This window comes from Pantherophis guttatus, chromosome 4 (assembly GCF_059756535.1).
Source record: "Pantherophis guttatus breed Tessera chromosome 4, ASM5975653v1, whole genome shotgun sequence".
NCBI classification, from domain to species: domain Eukaryota; kingdom Metazoa; phylum Chordata; class Lepidosauria; order Squamata; family Colubridae; genus Pantherophis; species Pantherophis guttatus.
Window position 1 is genome coordinate 27182246 of NC_142066.1, and position 22387 is coordinate 27204632.

A 22387-nucleotide genomic window follows, 5' to 3' on the forward strand; every position below is an offset into this window, starting at 1 on the left:
GTGAATCACTGTAGTTGTTAAGTTAGTAACTCGACTGTTAAGTGAATCAGGCCTCCCCATTGACTTTGCGTGTCAGAAGGTTGCAAAAGGTGATTTCACTGACCCTGGGATGCTGCATCCATCATAAATATGAGCCAGTTGCCAAGGGTCTGAATTTTGATCATGTAACCATGGGGATGCTACAACAGTCGTGTGAAAAACAGTCATAATTCATTTTTTTCAGTGCCTTTGTAATTTCAAACAGTCACTAAACAAACTGTTGTAAGTCATATTTAGATATGCAAAACTCTATAATCATGTAGGAAGATTTTGAAGGACTTCCTCGTTATCTTTACAATAATTCAGCCTACAAAGTAGGACAGTTTCTGTCAGCTCAACAGCTATCTCAGTGTTGAAAGCTAACACTCCTGAAGCAGGCAAGGTAATTTCCCTTTTGACGGAGGAGGTGGGTAGGCTGTTTAAAGGTGAAACAAATGATTTTCTGCTTTGCTTCTTAACACCTTCCCAAAACAAAAACAACAAACAAACCTTAAAAGCTTAAAAGAGGCCAAATGCTCTGGAGATGCTGGCAAGAAACATTTCCTTCCCAAACCATATTTTTTGCACCCCCAAGTTGTCCAAAGAAACCTTGAGGATATGAGGGTCAGTACTGTTAGAACTGAATGTTCTTATATATATAATATCCGCTGTTAGGTTTCTATATGCACAGAGGTGGAAGGATATACAAAATCCCACAATGAAAAAATGATTTGTGAAGTTAATGGACCTGGCTGAGGGGACAAAATAGACAGTTTTGACGAAACATAATAAATTGACTGTTTTTTTTTTTTTTTTGCTTTAATTTATATGCCGCCCTTCTCCGAAGACTCAGGGCAGCTTACAATGCGTTAAGCAATAACGCATTTACGCAATAACACATTCTTTCTATATGGAAACCATTTTTGGACTTTTTGCTTGATAAAAATGAATTTCTGGCTTTGGAATTTGATGCTTAGATATGTTTGGATTATAGAAATGTGTGTTATTGGAGATTAATTTGTGTAGGTTTTTATGTATTTGTTTAAATTTAAAGTGCACATTTGAAAATATAAATATTTACTAATAAGTGTTATTTATGGATTGATCTTAATGGGTAATGTTTTATTTAGACTGGGACTACCATATTGTATATTGTTATTATTTGATTGTTTGGTATGTACTGTATATCTTTTATATTCTTAGTTTTGTATCTTTTGTGTTAAACTTAAAACAAGTGTATGTTATCTTATAAAATATTGAAAAAATCCATATTGGAAGAGAGTTGGAAGTAGGTTTTTAATGTCACTTTTTCAATTTTCCCTGTGGTCCCCCTTCTCCTTTTCCCTTTTTGTTGTGTGATTTGAACTTTTAACATGCGCATGCAAAAACCAGCTGGCCAGTGTGCATGCGCGTGCCAGAAACCGGAAGATCATCTTCCTGGCGTGCGCTGCTCTTCTGGTTTTTGGCATGTGTATCAGTGCTGGGTTGCCCCCAGTTTGGATTAGTTCGCAAGAACCGGTAGTAAAACCGGCGGCAGGCACTGCCCACCGCCCCGGATGTCGTCATCAGTGATCTGCACATGCATAGAAGCTTCTGCGCATGCGCAGAAACAAGGTGTGTGCGTGAGCAAAGCGAGCATGCGTGCGCGATCCCGTTGCGAACTGGTAGTAAAGATAAGTAGAACCCACTCCTGATGTCTGTGTGTGTGTGCACGTGTGCACATGAGCTCCCATTTCAGCACTCAGTGATGAAAAGGTTTGCCAACACTGCCCTGTAGCATTCTGGATAAATAGCTGTCCAATTTCTTCTTGAAAACCTCCAGTAATAGAGCACCCACAACTTCTGGAGACAAACCATTTTACTGCTCAATTGTTCTCAATATGAAGTAATTTCTCCTTCATTCTAGGTTAGATCTCTCTTTGATAATCTTTCAACCATTACTTCTTGTACTGCCCTTAAGTGGTTTGGAAAATAGGAGGATCCTCACCTCTGTGGCAGCCTCTTAGATATTGGAACACTGTGACCATGTCGCCTTTTGTCCTTCTCTTTGTAGACTAGACATATCCAGTTCCTGCAACCATTCTTCATATAGAAGAATGATTGTTTTAGCCTCCAGTCATGTAATCATCTTTATTGCTCTTCTCTGTACTCTTTCTAGAGCAGGGATGTTAAACTCCAGGCCTGCAGGCTGGATTCTGCCCATGAGGTGCTTAGATCTGGCCCGTGCTGGGCTGCCCTGTGCTGAGCCGCCCTGGAAACAGTGAAGGAACAGTCCACATTGCCTCTGCCAGCAAAAACGGAGCGTGCAACCCTCCCGAACTCCATTTTTCACTGGCAGAGGGGTTGCAGGATGCCATTGCAGCCAGGAACAGAGCTTGGGAGCCCATTTTCGCTAGCAGAGTGCTCAGGCCACCACAGGCACACCTGACACAAGTGATGTTGAGCTAGCCACGCCCATCCTGGCCATGCCTCCCCCCCAAGTCAAACACAATCCTGATGTGGCCCTCGATAAAATCTAGTTTGACATCCCTGTTCTAGAGCCTCAACATCTTTTTTGTATTGGGATGACCAGGACTGGATGCAGTATTCCAAGTGTGGTTTCATCTGTGCAGTATAAAGTTATATTATCACTTCAAGTGATTTTGATACTATCTAGGTCTGCATTGATGTTTTTTGGTAGGTGCAGCACACCGTTGGCTCATACTTCAGTGATTGTTAAAGAGGACTTTTTTTTTAAAAAAAAGCTTTATCTAGAAGTGTTCTGAATCCAACCTAGCACCTTCTGCACACTTAACATTTGTTTTGCTAAGTTGTAAGACTTCACACCGCAGTCTCTTTTTTGCAGCCCAGCCCAAGGAGAGAAAAGAATGATTCACCCAAAAGTCCCTAATGATCACAGCATCAACGCTTAACTGTCCTCCATTTTCTTAAAAGACAATAAACATTTTACAAATGAGTAATGCATTCAAGCATTGGTGTGCTAATGACAATCAATTAACCAGGCAGGTTTATAGGCAGGCAGGAGAAACGTATATTCTGTCCTGCCTCTGCAACAGGTGGACTGAAAAGAAATAGACATCTGTTCTAAAAACACCATGTACTGGCTGATAAAGAGAAGCTAAAACTCTCTTGCCTTTTCTTTCTGCCAATCTTCCACACTTAGTAAAAATATTTTGCAGGTTACTAATTATTGTGAAGTCATTGACCAAGCTTTTCTAAGAATTTCTCACAAAGCATCAGCATTTAGAAGAGTGTTCCATCATCTTGGCAACTTGAAAGTGTGTGAACTTCAACTCTCACAATTCCCCAGCTAGCATAGCATAGTTGCCTGGAGAATTCTGGGAGTTGAAGTCCACACATTTTCAAGTTGCCAAGATGGAGGAACAATGATTTTGAAGATCTGTATGATTTTTGCCTCTTTCAGCTTCTTTCCCTACCTGCTGGGGTTATGGGAGCTATAATTCCACACATCTGGAAAATTCTTGCTTCTGGAATGCTACTGAATCTCGTTTCATCTAACTCTTTCTCTCTGGATTTGTATTTATGCCTGCTTCTTGTTGAAGCTTAAGTGAGTCATACAATCTCAAGCTTTTCTACAATAAACATTCTGCCATGATTTCCTCTGATTGTTTAGAGGAACAACAGTAAAAAAAAATGTTCCCTCTATTGTGCTGCATAATAGAATATCTATTTTCAGGCCTGCTCCACTCAGCATAGTGAGGTGATTGCCCTTAAAGGTTCACTTCAAATGATGCAATATTTTAATTTTAATATTAATAGAGAAAAGTGACTTTTTTCCTGGCTGTGGAAAACTAATTCTGAAGCCCCCAAATTGTTGGGAAATAAATTCTAGTGTATCTCATAGCATGTTTACCCAGCTAAAATGGAAAGAAGATTCCAGAAAGAACACAAAGGACTGGTGGTCTATATTATTTCTAGTATAATGGAGCAGAAAATTTCTGGAAAAAGCTTCCAGGAAAACAGCAGGCACTAGTCTCTGGCTGACTCCAAGACAAACACACACACACATGCAGAGAGAGAGAGAGAAAACAGAAAGGACTGCATTATTTATTATGTTGGCGGGATGTGCAATCTTCAATGCTTCTTTTATAAGGAATATATATCTGCATAACAATGGCCAACAGCTTTGTATACCACGATATGCTAACTTTCTAACAGTATTTTTTTTTAAAAAAAATGCGAACCATCCAGAAATGCCTTGACTTATATGTCTGTCTGTGTGGGTTCCTTGTGCACTGCCCAGATTCACTACGTCTGGCAGCATAGAAGTTTAATTTCAGTGAGGCAGGCTAAGAGGTTTTTGGTCACCTACACCTGTTTCTGATCAAATCCTTTGGAGAGCCGTGAAGGCTGCCAGTAGTTTCTTTTTCTATCCTAGCCCTATGGCATCAGAGATCTTTTTTAAAAAAGGCATATATATAAAGAAAATACTTCAACTGGATGGTAATAAGCAAGGCTGGTAACAAAATGGAAGCAAAGATACAATTTGGTTTGTTATTGTTGATGTCAACATTAGGAAGTCTCTTTGGTCAGCGTACATAGACCACGTATGTTTTGAAGCAGAGCAGAACCAGAGCAAGCATGGAATGTCATCAAGTACTAATGAGTAAATTATAGATAATGACCTGCGAAGTTAATAGCCACAATCATAATCCCATAAACATAATCATCTAACTAGCAGACAAGATTGAGATCTGCAGGTGACGAAACCACCTTCCAATGCCTGGGTTTTTCCTACCTTAATGATGGTCTCCTTATGGATAAAATGCTCCCCATGATTTAAGATCCATTTCTCAGAGCACTGTAATATGGGTGGGTCTATCAGCATGGCTAACTAGGGAATTCTGGGAGTTGAAGTCCACGCATCTTAAAGCAACCAAGGTTGGGAAACCCTGACTTACATGAGCTGTCTGTTATCCTTCAGCTTGTGAAGGAAACTACTTAGATCACTTGAGTCTGATTGCTTTCACGCAAGTACAATATGCTGCTTATAGTGTTGTATAGCTATCTTTAAAGGATTCTCAGCTGCGGTGGTGGTTTCAAGTATTTTCTAAAACTTTTTAAGCCATGGCTCTAGAACAAAATGCTTGTGTATCATGAAAAATGTCTCATATTTTGCTGCTACCTTCAGATAGGGTTGTAGGAGCCATATGGAGATAGCTGAACAGCAAAGGATATGACAGCATGCAATGTTTTGGTAATGTATTAATATTTTTTGTGGCTTGGAATTCAATCATCTTTCATTTGATCAAGGAAGCCAAATAGCCAGATCACTTTACCAGTAAATATCACTTCTCACTAAGGTAGTGAGTATACTTGGAATATTTGGAATAAAAGTACTCCATCAGGGATGGTAGAGTAGGGCAGCCAGATTTAGGCTAAAAAAATAAACCTGAGTTTTCTATACCTTTTTGGCTCCTGTCTAGTGATCCTATGGATGGATTTGGTTTTAATTTCATAACCTAACACCAATTACGACTTTTGTATTGCAGGAAGTATTTAATTTGTACAGGTTTTCTTGTTCTCAGTCACGCATGGAATACAAGTTTATCAACCTTCGGCAGAATTCAAGTTGAGAAACAGTGGAGACAAGGTCTTTATTGTTGACTATCCTTTTTTGCCAGTATATCCTGTCTTGAAACCCTTACATCACAAACAGCTTCCTTCCTCTTAATAGTTAATCACCGAAGGCATTATACATTTCCGAAGTAATTGCCCTAACAATTAGATATGCAGATATCCCTAATTATTCTATGAACCACATTGAGCTGACAAACCAGTTTTTAATTCTTACTTATAGTCCAACTGCAGATATGTTTAATGTGCTTACTTTGTATTTTATCTGGAAACCTCATTCAAGTTAGCTCTGAAATAACTAGGGTATTCGCAGGGGGACCACTCTGTGATGCAAAGGACAACACTTGCACTGTGATACTTGTTCTGTTACTTTGGCTACTTTGGTTAGGTATGACCTAAAGGAGCATATTACATCCCAGATAAAAGCATTATATTATCGTAGTTGTCACTGTGTCTCTGAGGGAAATGCAAAGATGATTTTAAAAATACAGGTTGACTATTCTTCTGAGGTTTGCTTACATTGCCCTGAGTTGATCTGTAGCATCTTCTTTGTATAAATAGTCCTCGACTTACAATATTTTGCTTAGTAACCGTTCAGTAACCAGCACTGGGGGGAAAAAAGACTTACGACCATTTTTCACTCTTCTGACAGTTACAGCATTCCCGTGGTCATGTGATCAAAATTTGGATGCTTGGCAATTGGCATATATTTATGATGGTTGCAGTGTCCCGGAGTCATGTGATCCCCTTTTGCGATCTTCTGAGAAGCAAAGTCAATGGGGAAGCCAGATTCACTTAACAGCCGTGTTACTAATGTAACAACTACAGTGGTACAGTTAACAACTGTGGCAGGAAAGGTGATAAAATGGGGAAAAACTCAGTTAACAACTGTCTTGCTTAGCAATGGAAATTTTGGGCTCAATTGTGGTCATAAGTCGAGGACTACCAGTATTCATTTTGATCTCTGAAATATGACGCCTGCTCAGGTCACTGACCTTGTAACTTAAAAAGGGCTCTAATTTAATCCATTCCCCCAACCCCCAAATTAAGACATAACAGCTGCTGAAGGAATAAAGGAATGATTTATTTTAGGGTCTTTATACAATCCAAAGCAGGGAAGGATGGAGAAGCATTAATTCCCTTTAATGCAAGTTCCTTCAAATGGCAACACACCCTAGGAAGAAAGCTCACTGCATATCATCACAGCTAGGGCAAGCAGGCAATGCTGTCTGAACACAGAAGCTTCTCCTTCATTCAAATGGAAGGTTAAGGAAAACAAACAAACAAACAAACAAAAAAACACATCCCAAATCCCATTGTTCTGCTTAGAGCATTTCTTATCTTTGAGAACTGGAAATTTCAGGAAAAACAACTGGTACTGAAAAATGGCACACATGGAAGGGAGGGGAGAGGTGGGGCCATCTGAGCAGCAGTTTTCCTGCAAAAGCTATCTTTCAAGGGGGGAGCTGTTCATTTCCACTCATGACAGTGGACACCCAAACAACCCCCTGTATTTCTCAAAAAAAAAAAACCAAACACCTTTCTACCTGGCACAGTCTGGTGATTTTAGGGTAGCAGGACTACCCCTTTAGAAAACAGAACTGTGATCGGTGATTTTCCCACTTCCCAATTCATACTTGCCCCAAACTGTAAGTTCCACTCCTTGAGGGACTTTGCTTTGCATGATGAAGAGCGGGATTTAAAATCAGCATTTAAAAATATTGAGAAAGGAATGGAGGGCAGCCATGTTAGTTCGTAGCAGCAAGAAGACAAAGTGCTGTGCCATTGCAGAGGCCAACTGATTTCTCAAGGTATGCAGCAGTTTACACACACACACACACACACACACACACACACACTCACCCAATTTATTAAATGCAAGGGCGGAGAAGGAAGGCAGACAACCAAAAATCTTAGTCTCTAGGTTGAGGAAGCAGAAGAAATGTAAGGACTTCCTTTTCATCTGCACAGTTTCTTACATAACGGTTAGAAGTGGAGGGAAAGGTATTTGTCGCTCTCAAACCAGACATATTTTTCATCATCACAGGATCTTTCCTTGCACTGCATTTCAGAAGTTCCTTAAAATGACCACCAAGGTCGGATATGCATTTCAGGTGTTTCAAAAGTGGCATAAATCAGTTGATAAACACCAGCACAGACATGCCCTCTATTTGTGCAGGAAGGAATCAAGGCTCCTGGATTCTTATTAAGGAGTGTTGCAGAAAAGCTGGGCAGTCAGAAAGTTTAAGGTTCTGCTCCCAGTTTTCTAAATGTAGTGGGGTTCAGAGGATTACAGAAGAAAGATACAAAGTGTATGTCCAGGAACCAAGATCTGATTTCAGTTGCCCTTGCTAATAATGCCCAAGGGATCAGAAAATGGCCCTGCTAAAATAGGATTAGTTTATTAATTCATTAACAAAGACAGTAAAATGCCAAAAAAGGAGACGACACCCCTTTCGTTGCTTTGAAAAGGGATAAAGGGAGGGGAGACTGTTTTCTTTTCCCTCCGATAGGGAGGGAGCAGTCGCCCCCCTTCCCCAACCTGGGCACCAGGGTCTCACCCCAACACATCACATTACGGGGGTCCAGAGATGGGTTACCAGGGTTCACAGCCACGTAGCAAAGCGCAGTTGTACAGCAAGTCTACAGGGGCACCCTGGAGTTGGTACCCCTGAATCCTGTGCTCCCCTCAACATTCCAAAGGGGGAGCTGGGTACAATCCCAAATCATCTCCTGGTGAAGCAGCGACCTGAAAGAAGAAGGGATCCCATGAAGATTGATCGGCTGGTACCTGGCAGGTCTTGACCACAGCTCTATTTTGTACATTAAAATGTAGCCACATTTAATCGCTGAATACTAGTATGTTATAAAACACAGACTTGTCATAAGATGCTCTTGCCACAAAGGATTATCAGTCCAGAAGAACTGTGGCTTTACACCCCCTGAAATATCAAACTCTTTGAAGTGAGATCAGTCCCCACCATTTTAGACTTCCAGAAGGGCCTTAAAATCTGGCCCTATGGATTGGCCTGGGGTCCCGATGGTGGATAGTGAACAGACTGAAGGTGGATAGTGGACAGAGAGAAGATTCCACCTCCGCCCTGTTTGTATTTTGCTCTCGTCCTTCGTCATCTTTCATTATTTTAATATTAATATCCAATTGTTTTTAATATTTTTTATGTTTTATATTGTTTTTATTTGTTGTAAACCATCTAGAGTCACCAGAGGGAAAGATGGACAACAGATACATTTAATAAATAAATAAACCCATGGGGATAACTAGCGCATCTGCTGATCTTTTTGCACAGGGCTGCTGTTTAATCCACTTGTTCCAGAATAAAATCAGCAATGGATGGAAACTAATCAAGGGGAGAATCAACCTAGAACTAAGATGAAATTTCCTAACAGTTAGAACAATTAATCAATGGAACGAGTTGCCTCCAGAAATTGTGAATGCTCCAACACTGGAAATTTTTAAGAAGAGATCGGACAACCATTTGTCTGAAATGGTATAGGGTTTCCTGTCTGAGCAGGGGTTTGGACTAGAAAACCTCCAAGCTCCCTTCCATCTCTATTCTAAATTGATTCTTCCAAGGCAGAGGGCTCTGGGAATGGTGCCTTGCTTAAGAAACCCCCTCCTCAGATTTACAAGTAATGCCATGATTAGGGAATGGGATTCATAGGTTACATCTCTGGGTTGAAAGGTTTTCCTGAGGCAAATTAGCCACCCTTGAAGATGAACAGCTATACTTGCCACTGGCCTGAATAGGCTCTCAGGGCCCTTGATAGGCAGGCTGGAATCGTGCAGTTTCTTCAAATATCAGTTCTTTCAGCTTCTCTTTGGGCAAGTCATCCAGCTCCATGTCAAACCTGAAAGGTTCCTCAGCAACTGGCTAATGTGGGGTAAAGAGAGAGAGAAAGAGAGAGAGAGAGAGGAGAGAGAGAGAGAGAGAGAGAAACCAGAATATAGAAATTCTGCTTCCCAGCCATGTTAAGGCCATGGTGTCAATTTCTGAGCCCTTCTCAGGTCGTCATTTTAAAAGACACCCCCCACCCCCTTCAAAGAAAAGAACCCGCACCTCGTCTGAAGGGTCGTAGTACTGCTCAAGGTAAGGGTGTGCCAAAGACTCCTCCACTGTGATACGCTTATTGGGATTAAAGGTCAACATTTTATCCAGCAGGTCCAGAGCTGAAAGGGATTGAAAAAAATAATGAAACGATGCAGGATCAGTTGCTGGACCACAAGTGGCAACAAGAATATTCCATTTTGTTTATGCATCCCCCCAGTGGTAGCAGAGAGCAATGCAGGAAACATTTGTCTGATTTCTGAGGTAATTTGTCTCAGAAAGCAGATGAAATCTGAAGACTGAGTTGGAAGGCTTATCTTCCCTATAAGAAAAGCCCTGCTGATTCAGACCAGGGATCTGGGTCAGCATCCTCTGTAAAGCCCACAACTCTCTCACGAAACAAAAGCGAAGTGGATGACAGTCTGTGTTTTTCAAACCTCGCCACTTAAAACGTGTGGACTTCAACTCCAGAATTCCCTAGCCAACATGCTGGAAGTTGAAGTCCAGGCATCTTAAAGATGCCAAGACTGAAAAACACTGATTTAAACAGTGGCCATCCTTATGAGAACATAGTTATTACAGTTACTATAAATTATGTTTTATTTGCTTTTGGTATGATTGATGTTATTGACCAATACTTCTCATCTCTTCTTATGTGGCCAGAAATCTCATATAAATTATAATTTTATATGAAACAGAACTTCCTTTCTTTATTTAAAATCTTGTTGGATAACCATTTGTCTGAAGTGATGTAGGGTTTCCTGCCTAAGCAGGGGGTTGGACTAGAAGACCTCCAAGCGTCCCTTCTGTTATTCTATTCTAACTCAGCCTCCTATGGTAATGAAAAACTTTAAATTATATAAACAAAAATTAAAGAGGAAAGTATTAGTATTTGCCACATGTAAGAATATTACTATCTATGCTTACACTATCTTTTAGATTGTCTTATTTCAAAAATGGAATTGGTAGCTGAAGAAGACAACAAAATTGGTTAAGGGTGGGGGACTTGGAAAAGCATTGGAGTTCTTAAGAAAAGTGAGCTGATGAAGATGATCTATGAATTAAAGTGAATTGGGGTTTTTTTGAGTAGTGCTCTGATATACAGATAATATATGTTACCAAGGCATTATAAAGTGATATTAACACTTCACGTGATCTTGATTCTATCCGTCTGTTTATGCAGCCTAGAACTGTGTTCATATGAACAATATCTAATACAAGTTAAACTTAACTTTCCTGGTTATTCACAGTCTGTTCAGATCCTTAAGCCTATTTATCTTAAGTCTTATTTATGAAATAAATAAATCTAGCTGGATCTTTATACCAATGTTTACCATTTTGTACTAACGGTGCTGCCTCATGTCTGCCTGGGAAAAAAATATACATGAAAGCTAAATTAACAGATGATGGCCAGAACAGACAATAAAAGATAAAGAGGCTTTGAAAACTGATGTTTGATGAAGAGGCGATTTTAGAGAAAAAATACAGAATTGGGCAATAGAATTGGGTGGATCACATGAAAATAAATTTCTATACACATTTTTGAAGCTGTATATACCTAACTTGGGGGAAGGTGTGTGTGTGTGTGTGTGTGTGTGTGTGTGTGTGTGTGTGTGTTTGTGTGTCTCATTCTGGAGGTGGTTAATGGACAAAGACACAACTTCCTCCCCTTGTGCATCTTGCTCCCTTCCTTCCCATCTTATCAATTTTAAATCAATTGTAATGTTAATATTTAATGTTTTAACATTTTAATGTTTTATCATGTTTTTATGATTCTAATCAGTCTTGAGTCACATCTAGGTAAAATGGGCAGCATAGAAGTTTAATAAATAAATAAAACATACTGTGTAATATATAATATTACTATATATCATATAATAGTATAATGTAAGAAAGGTTGTATGTCATGGCACTCCTAGTCTAGAGTTCCCTTCTATTGCCAAAGCAAAACATTGCCCATTGATCTCTGAAGCTTAATGCAACATTTTGTCCAAAAAAAAGGAACAAAACTTTTGGCCCTCTTCCGGTAATATTACTTCACTATCACCGCATACCCGGCATCCTTCAACCACAAAAAATTGCCTGCTTCTGTTACAGATTAAGCTGCTCTAGGAACCAGTTGTATTTGAAAAACGTCACATCAATGTCACACAAGAGAACTTCTTTTTAGAAGCCTTTAGAATTAGTATAAGGTATTGTTTGTATATCTGTCTCTCTCCCCTTCAGCATGTATCTTCCACTGAAAGCTGGGAATGATGTTGACCGTAAAGTACACATTTCGTTATCGTATTGAGGAAGGCTGATCTAAATGCGTATTTTCAACTGAAGAGACAGAAAGGAAGTTAGTCTTCCTGCACTGAGTTACAGAGAATGCACAGACTGTTTAAATGACAGAAGAATTCTCTTTTCTTGCTAACCCTAACCGCCTAACTAAATCAGGGGTGAGGAACTATGGCCCTTTTATGACTTGTGGACTTTAACTCCCAGAATTCCTGAGCCAGCCATTTAGGCCATAGTTCCCCCACCTCTAGCCTAAATGGAAGGAGACAGAAAGTGAAATGTAGGGCCATTCTGCCTATATTGTACCACGTGTGTGGTTTTAGGCACGCCAATCAGTTTTTGCATAAAGATCTCCAACCACATTAAAAAGTATAGCCAGTTTCTAAATGATGAAGTGTAGAAACGATCTTCACCCAAACTGGACCCTACTAGTGGATGGATGGCTTGGTGAAAGTTTTACAGAATAACTGAGGATACAGAAGTTTAACTTTTAAATAAAATAATAATGGGGAGACTGTTAATAGCACATACAGATGGGCTCCTCCATTTCTAAAGTGTGCAATTAAAAAAAACCTCTGATGTCAAAATATTGATTTTGATGGAACATTAATAGTGCCTACCAAGCTACAAAAGGCTGAAGAATTCTGGCCTGTCAGCCAGTAGCTGAAGACTGATTTATCAATAAAGAGCCAAACATGCCAAACAAAGAATGAAGCCATGCATTTTCAGCCTTCTTTCTCCCTTACCTTTGGGATCAGCCTTTGGGAACAGTTTAGCCCAAGGAACTTTGGGCTTTTGAGGCAATGACTGGAGATAATTGCGAGCCTTCGTGTTGATGATGCAGTTCAGGTCATCCTGAGATGGGGAACCCAAAATACCTGGAGAGATGGGTGGAGAGAGAGCCATTGCACATCTATGTAACTGCAAGCCCTAGAGCAGTGGTTCTCAACCTGTGGATCGCGACCCCTTTGGGGGTCGAATGACCCTTTCACAGGGGTTGCCTAAGACCATTGGAAAACACATATTTTCAATGGTTTTAGGAATAATTTTATGGTTGGGAGTTACCACATGAGAAACTGTATTAAAGGGTCGCGGCATCAGGAAGGTTGAGAACCACTGCCCTAGAGAAATGGGCATTAAACTTATAATGGAGAGGCCTTATGAGCAGGAGAAAGATAGAATCAGTTACCGATTCAAGAAGCTGCTCAGAACAAGTCTTTTACAAGGCCACCCTGTCAAAGTCTTTGTTCAGTCGCCTTCCTCTTACCCAGGATGTGGTTCAGCTGGTCCAGGTAGTGCTTGCCAGGAAAGATAGGTCGATTTGACAGCATTTCAGCCAAGATGCAGCCCACTGACCATATATCGATGGACTTAGTGTAGCCCTGGAAAGTGGGAGAAGACACAGAAATAGAAGCTAAGGATTTCTGACTCTGTTCTCAGCTGCTGTTAAGCCATGCATTGTCACCCTTTTACAGGGGTGGGTTCTAAATTTTTTTACTACCGGTTCTGTGGGCGTGGCTTATTTTGTGGGTGTGGCTTGATTGTCATGTGACAATTCTTTAGGATTTAGCAGAGGTACTGATCTACTAGGCTTTTAATTGCTTGAAAAGCTGTACCGGTTTACTCATTTGTTTTTGGAGGGACTAGTCTACCCATTTATTTTTGCAGGCATCGGTCTACTCATTTGTTTTTGGAGGCACTGGTCTACTCATTTATTTTTGCAGGTACCGGTCTACTCATTTGTTTTTGGAGGCACCAGTCTACCACCACACTGCCTTTTAACACTGATCAGCTGTAGGGTGGCCCTTTGAAGCCCCTCGGCAAGAGTTTAAACAGTTTTTTCTTTCTAGACGATCAGCTGGGACTCGGAAGGCAGCAATAGATTGGGGGTGGGGCCAAATAAAAGGTAAGAATAACACGGGTGGGGGGGGAGCAGAACCGGTTCGGTGACATCGTATCGTCACCGCTACCGTCTTGGCGGAACCCACCATTGCCCTTTTATTGACATGGATGTTTCCCTCCTAGCAAATAAAGTTTTCAGTTTAATGTAAGACAGGCATCTTAAACTATGGACCCAGCAAAGGAAACATTTTCAGGAAAATTTAAGTTTCTCCAGCCTAGCCTATGCAACAGTCTTCCTTATAGGATCCTTCAGTTAGGCCTCTGTGTGTGGGTTAGGTATGGCTAGAACTGCTATGGGAATTTGTACAAGTAAGTGAAAGATAATATAAGAATTGTGAGACTGTGGTTCTGCTATGCACTGAAGCTTTTTATGGCAGATGCAGGCATTACCTTTTTTTTTTTTTTTTGAGAAGCTGGGAAACTTTACACTCAACTAAATTGGAGGTATAATAAATATCTTTTGGGCGTTTTGACTAACATGTTCTATTCATTCTAATTAATTTACCTTGGAATTAAGCATGATCTCAGGAGCTCGATACCAGCGAGTGGCAACATACTCTGTTAAGAAGCCTGTGTGATCGTGGTCTGGATCAGCAATTCGGGCTAAGCCAAAATCACAGATCTGTAAGAAGAGAGAGAACCATGGAGTGGCAACCCCCAAATAAATGGAGAATTAATTGCCCTGAAGAATGAAGCAGGGAAGAGATTGTTGCCAGGTGCAGAAGGCCTAGCAAAAGATTTAGAATGCCACCTTCAGGTCACACGTGGTGTTGATGAGAAGATTGCTTGGCTTCAAATCCCGGTGAAGCACATTGGCAGAGTGAATGTATTTCAGCCCTCGTAGAATCTGATAGAGAAAGTAGCAGATATGGTCATTGCTGAGTTGCTGTGTCTTCAGAAGCTTATAGAGATCCGTCTCCATCAAATCCTGAACTATATATCTGAAAAAAGACAAACAATACCCCTCTCCACCAGGAAAGGGGAAGGAAGGGAAGCTGTCAAGGAAAGTAACTTCCTGCAAAGAATACAGAAGGCAGCTTTTCCAGAAGTGGTCAAATAAATGACAACAGCGGCCACAACTTGAGTTTGCTTTTAATAGCTCAAAGCCAGAAAGAGGCATAATTGAAGCCAGATTCACACCAGGTTCAATTCATCTCCTGTATAAAGTAGATCATCATCACTTTACCAGCTGCTGTATAAAAACAAGCAAAGGGATGTGACTGAAGAAGCTTTCTTAATTTTAGAGGACATAAGAGAAGAAGAGGCAACTGTTTTATAAGTCCAATTATTAAGAAAGCAACACCTGGAGCCATGCCAGAAGGCAAATGGAAGCCAGCCCAGTTTCTGGCATAATCATACCCTATTTTACATCATTATATTCAGAATGAGCTAAAGCTTCTAAGCAGTACATTTCATTAAAAACGGACCAGAATGAGACTGACAGATTATAGGACATTTTCTCTATGCATATGCCTTTCTCCAAGCAGATCTCCTTCCACATATGAAAAGACCCAAGTCTGGTCTGCAAGGATACACATCACGCATCTGATCAATGCTAGCTGCACGAAGAATGTCATTAATGCCAATGACATTTTCATGTTTGAAGCGCAGGAGTATCTTGATCTCTCGCAGTGTGCGTTGGCAGTATGTCTGGTGCTCAAAAGGACTGATCTTTTTGATTGCAGCTCGGATCTTGTTGACGTGATCATATGCTGAGCTGTAAAGAAACAAATGCAAATGCATACTGGAATCCTCAGTATATTTTTATTTATTTTTACTTCATTGCTACAGCTGCCCATCTCAGACAAGTGACTCTATAATTGTTTACGATCAAAACTGATAAATAATTTCACTCTCCAATAGAAGAGGATCTCTCTAAAAATTCACAACAAGAAGAAACATTCTATGCACAAGATGAACCACCAGAAAGCTTGAATGTTTATTTTAATTTTGGACTTCAACAAAAGAGCAAAGGAAGGAACAAGAAAACACTAATAACACATTATACCAATGTGGGACAACAACTATTATAATCTGAGAAAGAGCTGGCTGTTGCCAAGGCTACCGAACAGAAGTGAAACCTCTGAGATCTCAACAGCAGATAGGTTTTGCAAATCTAGAAAACTGGGTTGCTTGATAAGTATATCATGCAAATACTAATTACCAACATCAAATACACATTCTACCACAGAAACACTTGGGGATATACATGTGTTGCACTGACTAACAGATAGTATATTAGTTCCAAATCTACACAGATTGAATTATGGGCAATAAAAATTGAAGAATTACAGAATATGGGAAATCTGATACAAGACCCAAGTTAGTGTGATGTTAAATGAATGGCTGTTTGGAATAAAATAATTCTCAATAAACATCTTGAGAATCATTGTAGCAACAATGCAGCACTCAAGACAGTCCTGCTTAAGACACCCTTAGTTTTAATGTACAGTAAACCAAAGGCTGATCAAAGAAGCCAGCATGTATTATAATTAGATCAATTAGTATCTATATGACACTTAGCATAGTTGGTGAAGATCTGCCCTGAAGGGATAGTGATCTAGGCTGAGGTTGAAGCCTGGATGGGGGCTACTGTGCAGCTTAATAACCATAATGCATAAATATTTAATGGAGAGATACAGGCTTGCCAACGCTTCGGGGAAGGGCAGGCGGGCTGTGATTTATGGAACTAAATAAAGTTCATCATCAGGTTGTTTTACTGAACCTGCTGCGCCCACAGAGAAAAGGAAAGTGTTAACCTTCGCGGGGTTTTTTTTGTTTTTTTTTGCACCTTCGATACCGACAAGTACAAAAAGAACACCAGTTAAGTATACTGGTCATAAGACAACTCCCAGCTTCAAGGCACCCTAAGCCTTTCACAGAAACCTGCAAATATTGGCAGAGGAAGATAACAGCCTGCGAAGGCTGCTTTCGGGGAGGCGCTCGGAATACAACAATGACTTGGCGGGGCTGCCTGCGACGGCTGTTTTGGGCTTTAGAAGTGTTAACAAGAAGCCAGCTTTGACAGACAGCCGCTGCAACGCGCCCTTGCAACGGCATGAATCCGAAGTCGCCAGGTGCGGAAGGAAAAGGCCTGGCGGGGCAGGGACCCTTAAAGGAGTTTGGGGGGGGCGGGGGGGGAAGCAAGTTCCGAATCAGGTAAAATAACGGACAGCCTTGTAGGACTTCGGTAACTAAGAAACAACATGGCGGAAGCTTTTACAGGCGGGTACGGTGGCCGCGCGAAGCCAGTTTGCAGGAAGAGGCACGCCAAATAACTCTTGGGACGTTTCGCCCAGGTATGGATCCCGTTCAGGGCCAATCTGCAGGGCTCGCACTCACTTACCAGACCATGCCGTACGCCCCCTCGCCAATGTACTGCAGGTCCGTATAACGTGGTCCCACGTCAAATGCCTGACCTTTCACGGTCTCGACTCCCAATCTTGGCACTCCGGACACTGGCACGGCTCCAGCCCCGCCCGGGGCCGCTGTCGCCGCCGCTGCAGCCATGGCTGATCTAATCAAGAAGCTCCCGCAGCCGCTCTTATCCCCGATTTACCCGGAACCGACACCGCCCGACCACACCGCGCATGCGGCTGGTTGAAGAAACGGCGAGGAAAGCACTGCCCATGCGCTCCTCGAAAGCTGCGGCTGGAGCTCCTTCAAACAGCGCATGCGTCCGTGTTGCCTACTGGACTTGTGCGGGCCGCGGCGCGTCTGGATTGGATGGAAATGTCAGGAGCCCAACCCGGAAGCGCCGCGCCCCAAACATTCCACACCACGATGAGGTCCCACCCTCGGGCTCGCGCGCGCTTGACTCCCATTGGGCCCCGCCTTTTGGCTCAGCGCGCCTCCAATCCTCTTCTTGACGCTGCGCATATGGGCTTATTTTAAGGGATGCTTTTCCCTCCTGGGTTCGAATCCCACGATGGGCATGCATGACACGAGTTCCTTGATTAATTTAACCACGTTCTATTTAAGCCAGGCTTTTGATTTCGCGAAACCCACTGAACCCAGGCGCTAAGAAATATGCAGCGATCCAAATTGGAAAACACAAAGACGATTCGGGAGTGACGCCTGTCGCACCTGTCGGCTGCTCCTTCCATCAAACGTTTGATGGAAAGTTGCAGCAGGTTCACTTGAATTTGCAGACGGGCGAAGAGGCGATGCTGGGTGGTGTCGGCTGCTTTCTTTGGAGGGTGTGTGTGTGTTACTGATTGCAGCACTGCGGTTTTCAGGGGTTTCCACCTCCAAAGGTGGAAATGGCCTTGTAGATTTTAACAATCTGCTGCAAAAAGATGGAAGCATATTTTCCCACCCCTAAATTAGAGTAGTGGTCCAGTTTGTGGCTTAGTGCCTTTTGGGAATATGGTCTTTATTTTTGAACAACCACTCCTACGTTTATCCTGTTCTAAATGTAAATAACGAAAGAAGCACTTGAGTTTCAATTGTGCAGTGGCAAGAATCCTCCCCAGGCTGCCTTTATTTGCTACATTTATTAACCTTCCGCTTTCCCTTTTAGCCAGCCCTTTGAAGTGCATTACAATAAAAATAAACCCAATCCATTTTCTAAAATATGTCTGGCTGGAAATCAACAAGCACATTTGAAATTCCACCAACATTCAGAATAAGCCCTGTAATAGCAAAAGCCACATGCTTAATCTTTTTGCTGGAGGCACAGTGAAAAAGGTAAGGTTTCACTCCATCCACAGGAGAGAAAAAAACAGACTAGCAGCTGGGTCAGTAATAATCAGAACTTGATTGCTGATAGGCCTTAATGGATTACTTTGAAAAAAAATATTTTCCCAATGTAGTCTCCTGAAAACATCAAATAAATTGTTTATATCTCTGCAATTTAAAACTACAGTATGGTTTTTATCAGTCTAAAACAGGGGTCAGCGACCTTAAACACTCAGAGCCATTTGGACCCATTTCTCACAGAAAAGAAAACACAGGGAGCCACAAAACCTGGGTGGCCATGGCCAACTCAACATCACTCACTCCCATCTAGTCACATGGCCCCCCCATCAGGGGTGAAATGCTCCCGGTTAGGACCGGATCGCCCGATCCGGTAGTAATGGCGGCGGGTGGTTCGGAGAACCGGTAGTAAAAATCCCTGCCCCCCCCCCCACTATGCCCAGCTGAGCTGCAAGATCATCAGAGGCTTTTTTTTTTTTAACTTTTAAAAGCATTTTTTCTACAACCTCTTCCCATGAAAAAATGCTTTTAAAAGTAAACAAAAAAAAAAGCCTCTGGTGATCGGGTGGCTCAGCTGGGATCGTCAAAGGCTTTTCAAAGCATTTTTTTCTGCAACCTCTTAGCTGAAGAGGTGGTTAAAAAAATGCTTTGAAAAGTCTCTGACGATCCCAGCTGAGTTCCTGATCGGCAGAGAGGCTTTTCAAAGCATTAGAAAAAATGCTTTGAAAAGTTTTTTTTTTAAAGTTGGCCACGCCCACTGTCACATTACCCCCCCAAGCCACGCCCACAGAACCTGTAGTAACAGATTTTACATTTCACGCTTGCCCCCCACCCACGCCTACGCAGCTGGTCATTAGGGCATGTGGTATTGTTGGAAGAAACATCCTTCTAGGTTCTGCTCCAAGTGGGGAAAAAGACACTGGAGACATGGAGACTGCTTGGAAAGATGGTTTAATGGTGGACAGGATCACATGGCTTGAGTTCCTGAACAGAAAAAGGGGCAGATACAGTAAATCCTCGGGTTTTTATGCTCTCTCTGGCTCTGCATTTCTTGGGGCCCCGAAAGAGTATCCTGATTGGTTGTCAGACTCCCAGGGGTGGGGGTCTTATCTAGTCTTGCTGGCTGATGGTCACATGTGCTTCCCCGGTCACATGTGGTGAGTTTCTGCTGCTATTGTGTAGAGGGCTAATCCTATCTTTGTTGGATCTTTGGCAATTTCTACTATGGCTCTGCCTGAAGGAGGTAGATCTTTGTTATGTAGAATAGACTGGCCCAGGCCTTAATGGCCCATTGACAAAGGGTGGGGGGCAGGAAGGTGGGAGCTGCTTTGTCTGTAAAATATGCTTCTCATATTTCTCATCCAGGGAAATATAATATTCTGCCTTTTTCATATTTCCTAAAATATTTCACTCTTCCAGGAAAGGGGTGGGTGCTAACTTCCTACAGTTAGTTGCAAAGTCGTGTCCAACCCATCGCAATTCCATGGACAATGTTCCTCCAGGCCTTTCTGTCCTCTACCATCTTCTGGAGTCCATTCAAGCTCATGCCTACTGCTTCAGTGACTCCATCCAGCCACCTCATTATCTGTCGTCCCTTTCTTCTTTGGCCCTCCATTAGGGCATAGAACCGGTTATTAAATTATTTGCCCCCTTTCCTTTTCTATCTCTCTCTCTCTCTCCTTTCCACTATTTGAGCCCCTCTGGAGAAATTAAGATTTCAAGTACAACTAAAGTTTAGCTCTCAGGTAAGTTCAAAGACTTCTATCTGTTATATCAAAGGAAAGAAAAGTGTGCTAGAAGAGCAAATGGGTGTGGGGAAGAAAAACCAGGACATGGAATGCTTGATGGGTACAGAGATGAGACTGGCTCCTGGGATCCCCTTCAATCCTGGCAGTGTCCTGGGATACCTCATTGAATTAACAAGAGGACAGCAGAGAAATACAGTACATTTATATGAAATTTAAATCATAGGGCACATAAGAAACTGTGTCAGGGAGAATGCACACCTCTGTTATGACCAGGGCCGGATTTAGATGAAAAGAGGCCCTAGGCTATTCCACTTATGAGGCCCTTTCACCAGTGGTGGGATTCAATTTTTTTAACAACAGGTTCTGTGGGCGTGGCTTAGTTGGGGGTGTGGCTTGGCAATCATGTGACTGGGTGGGTGTGGCTAGCTGGTCACGTGACTGTGTAGGCGTGGGTAGCTCGTCATGTGGCCGGGTGGGCGTGGCTATGTGCATAGGGACTACTCAGAGGGCTGAAAAAAGTCATTTCTGACTGGGACTCGCACTTTTGACCGGTCCTCACACTTATGACCATCCTCACATTTATGCCCGTGCAGCTTTCTTAACAACCATGTCACTCATTTCACAACTGCTTCTCTTCACCATGGTGACAAGATAGGGCAAAAACGTAAAATGTGAGGACAGTTGTAAGTTCGAGGACTGGTCAAAAGTGCAAGGACCAGTCAAAAATAACTTTTTCAGCCCTCTGAGTAGTCCATATGCACAAAAGGACTACCCAGAAGGCTGAAAAAAGTGATTTCTGACAGGTCCTCGCACTTTTGACCGGTCTTCGCACTTATGACTGGTCATCATTTATGCCCATTGTAGCATTCTTAACAACCGTGTCACTCATTTCACAACTGCTTCTCTTCACCATGGTGACAAGATAGGGCAAAAACGTAAAATGTGAGGACAGTCGTAAGTTCGAGGACTGGTCAAAAGTGTGAGGACCAGTCAGAAACAACTTTTTCAGCCCTCTGAGTAGTCCATATACATAAAAGGATACAGCAATAGAGAGGGATGAAGGAAGGGAAGGGAAATTAGAGTAGGAGTGAGGGTAAGAGAGGGAGGAAGAGAGGAGGAGAAGGAGAAAGGAAGAGGAAGTAGGGAGGAGAAGAAGAGGGTGAGGAAGAGAAAGTAAGAAGGAAAGAAAAGAGAGAGGTAGTAGGTTTGAGGAGAAAGATTGCTGTACAATAAAAAAGATGAAAGGGAAGAAAGCCAACCCCAAACAAATATAAAGATATTAAGATAAAGAATGAATTGTTAAACTTTAAAGAATAAAAGAGAACAAATATGAATAAATTATAATTAGAAACACACATACAAACATACAATGTATTTTCTTTGAACAGAGTATTTGGCCGGTTCACAAATTTAAACAGTGTTTAGTCATTTCAATTAAATTTACAATTTCTATATTTCCTTTTTGCCATATTTATTCCTCATCTATTTTTGTAAAAAACCAATATTACCCTTCATCCTCATCTCTAATCTTAATCAAATTCAATTTTTCCCTTCTATTCTATATTATACCCCTTCCCATTGTCATCTATTTTTATATCCATCCTCACATTGGTTAATTATGTAATATTAGTTGTTTAATATAAATTCAACATTTTAATATAAATCAATTAGTTATATAACTACCTTTTTTGTATATTAATCAATATGAACATGAATATTCCAATTATTTCCATGCAATCCAATTTCTTACAAATCAATTAATTATATTTACCAATAATAATAAACCAAATAATTTCCCCCATATATTCCTCCAAACCACAACTTAACCATTTCTGCTTTCAGAAATATACAATTAATAGTATCTCAATTATTACAATTCCCTAGTTAAATAGAGCTTTTTTTCTTTTGTGTTTTAAAATCCTGAACTCTCCTCTTTTTCCCTAAATTTCCCATTGTTTGCACCTACCTTTTTGGTGAGGAAAAAGAAAAGAATTCTGCCTGCCTAATTTTCCAACCTTGCAGCAACAGCAAAGCAGTTTCAGTTTCGTTTCTCAGCATAGCTAGGGGGAAAAAAAT

The 22387-nt window shown here is 41.4% G+C and overlaps 1 protein-coding gene across 2 annotated transcripts; it reads right to left on the reverse strand.

The window, feature by feature from the left end:
• Positions 1 to 6679: 6679 nt before the first annotated feature.
• Positions 6680 to 17650, reverse strand: MAPK3 (mitogen-activated protein kinase 3). 2 transcript variants are annotated; one of them, XM_034419633.3, is made up of 9 exons: positions 17212 to 17650; positions 15400 to 15582; positions 14617 to 14806; positions 14371 to 14487; positions 13231 to 13345; positions 12710 to 12841; positions 9696 to 9805; positions 9371 to 9509; positions 6680 to 8365 (listed from the first exon to the last, which is right to left on the reverse strand). In XM_034419633.3, exons 1-8 carry the CDS (start codon positions 17373 to 17375, stop codon positions 9390 to 9392), a joined length of 1131 nt encoding a protein of 376 aa, XP_034275524.1. In that variant the 5' UTR covers positions 17376 to 17650; the 3' UTR covers positions 6680 to 8365; positions 9371 to 9389. The 2 variants fall into 2 exon arrangements, with proteins under 2 accessions (XP_034275524.1, XP_034275525.1); XM_034419634.3 differs by having other exon boundaries at positions 9367 to 9509; positions 17212 to 17593.
• Positions 17651 to 22387: the final 4737 nt, after the last annotated feature.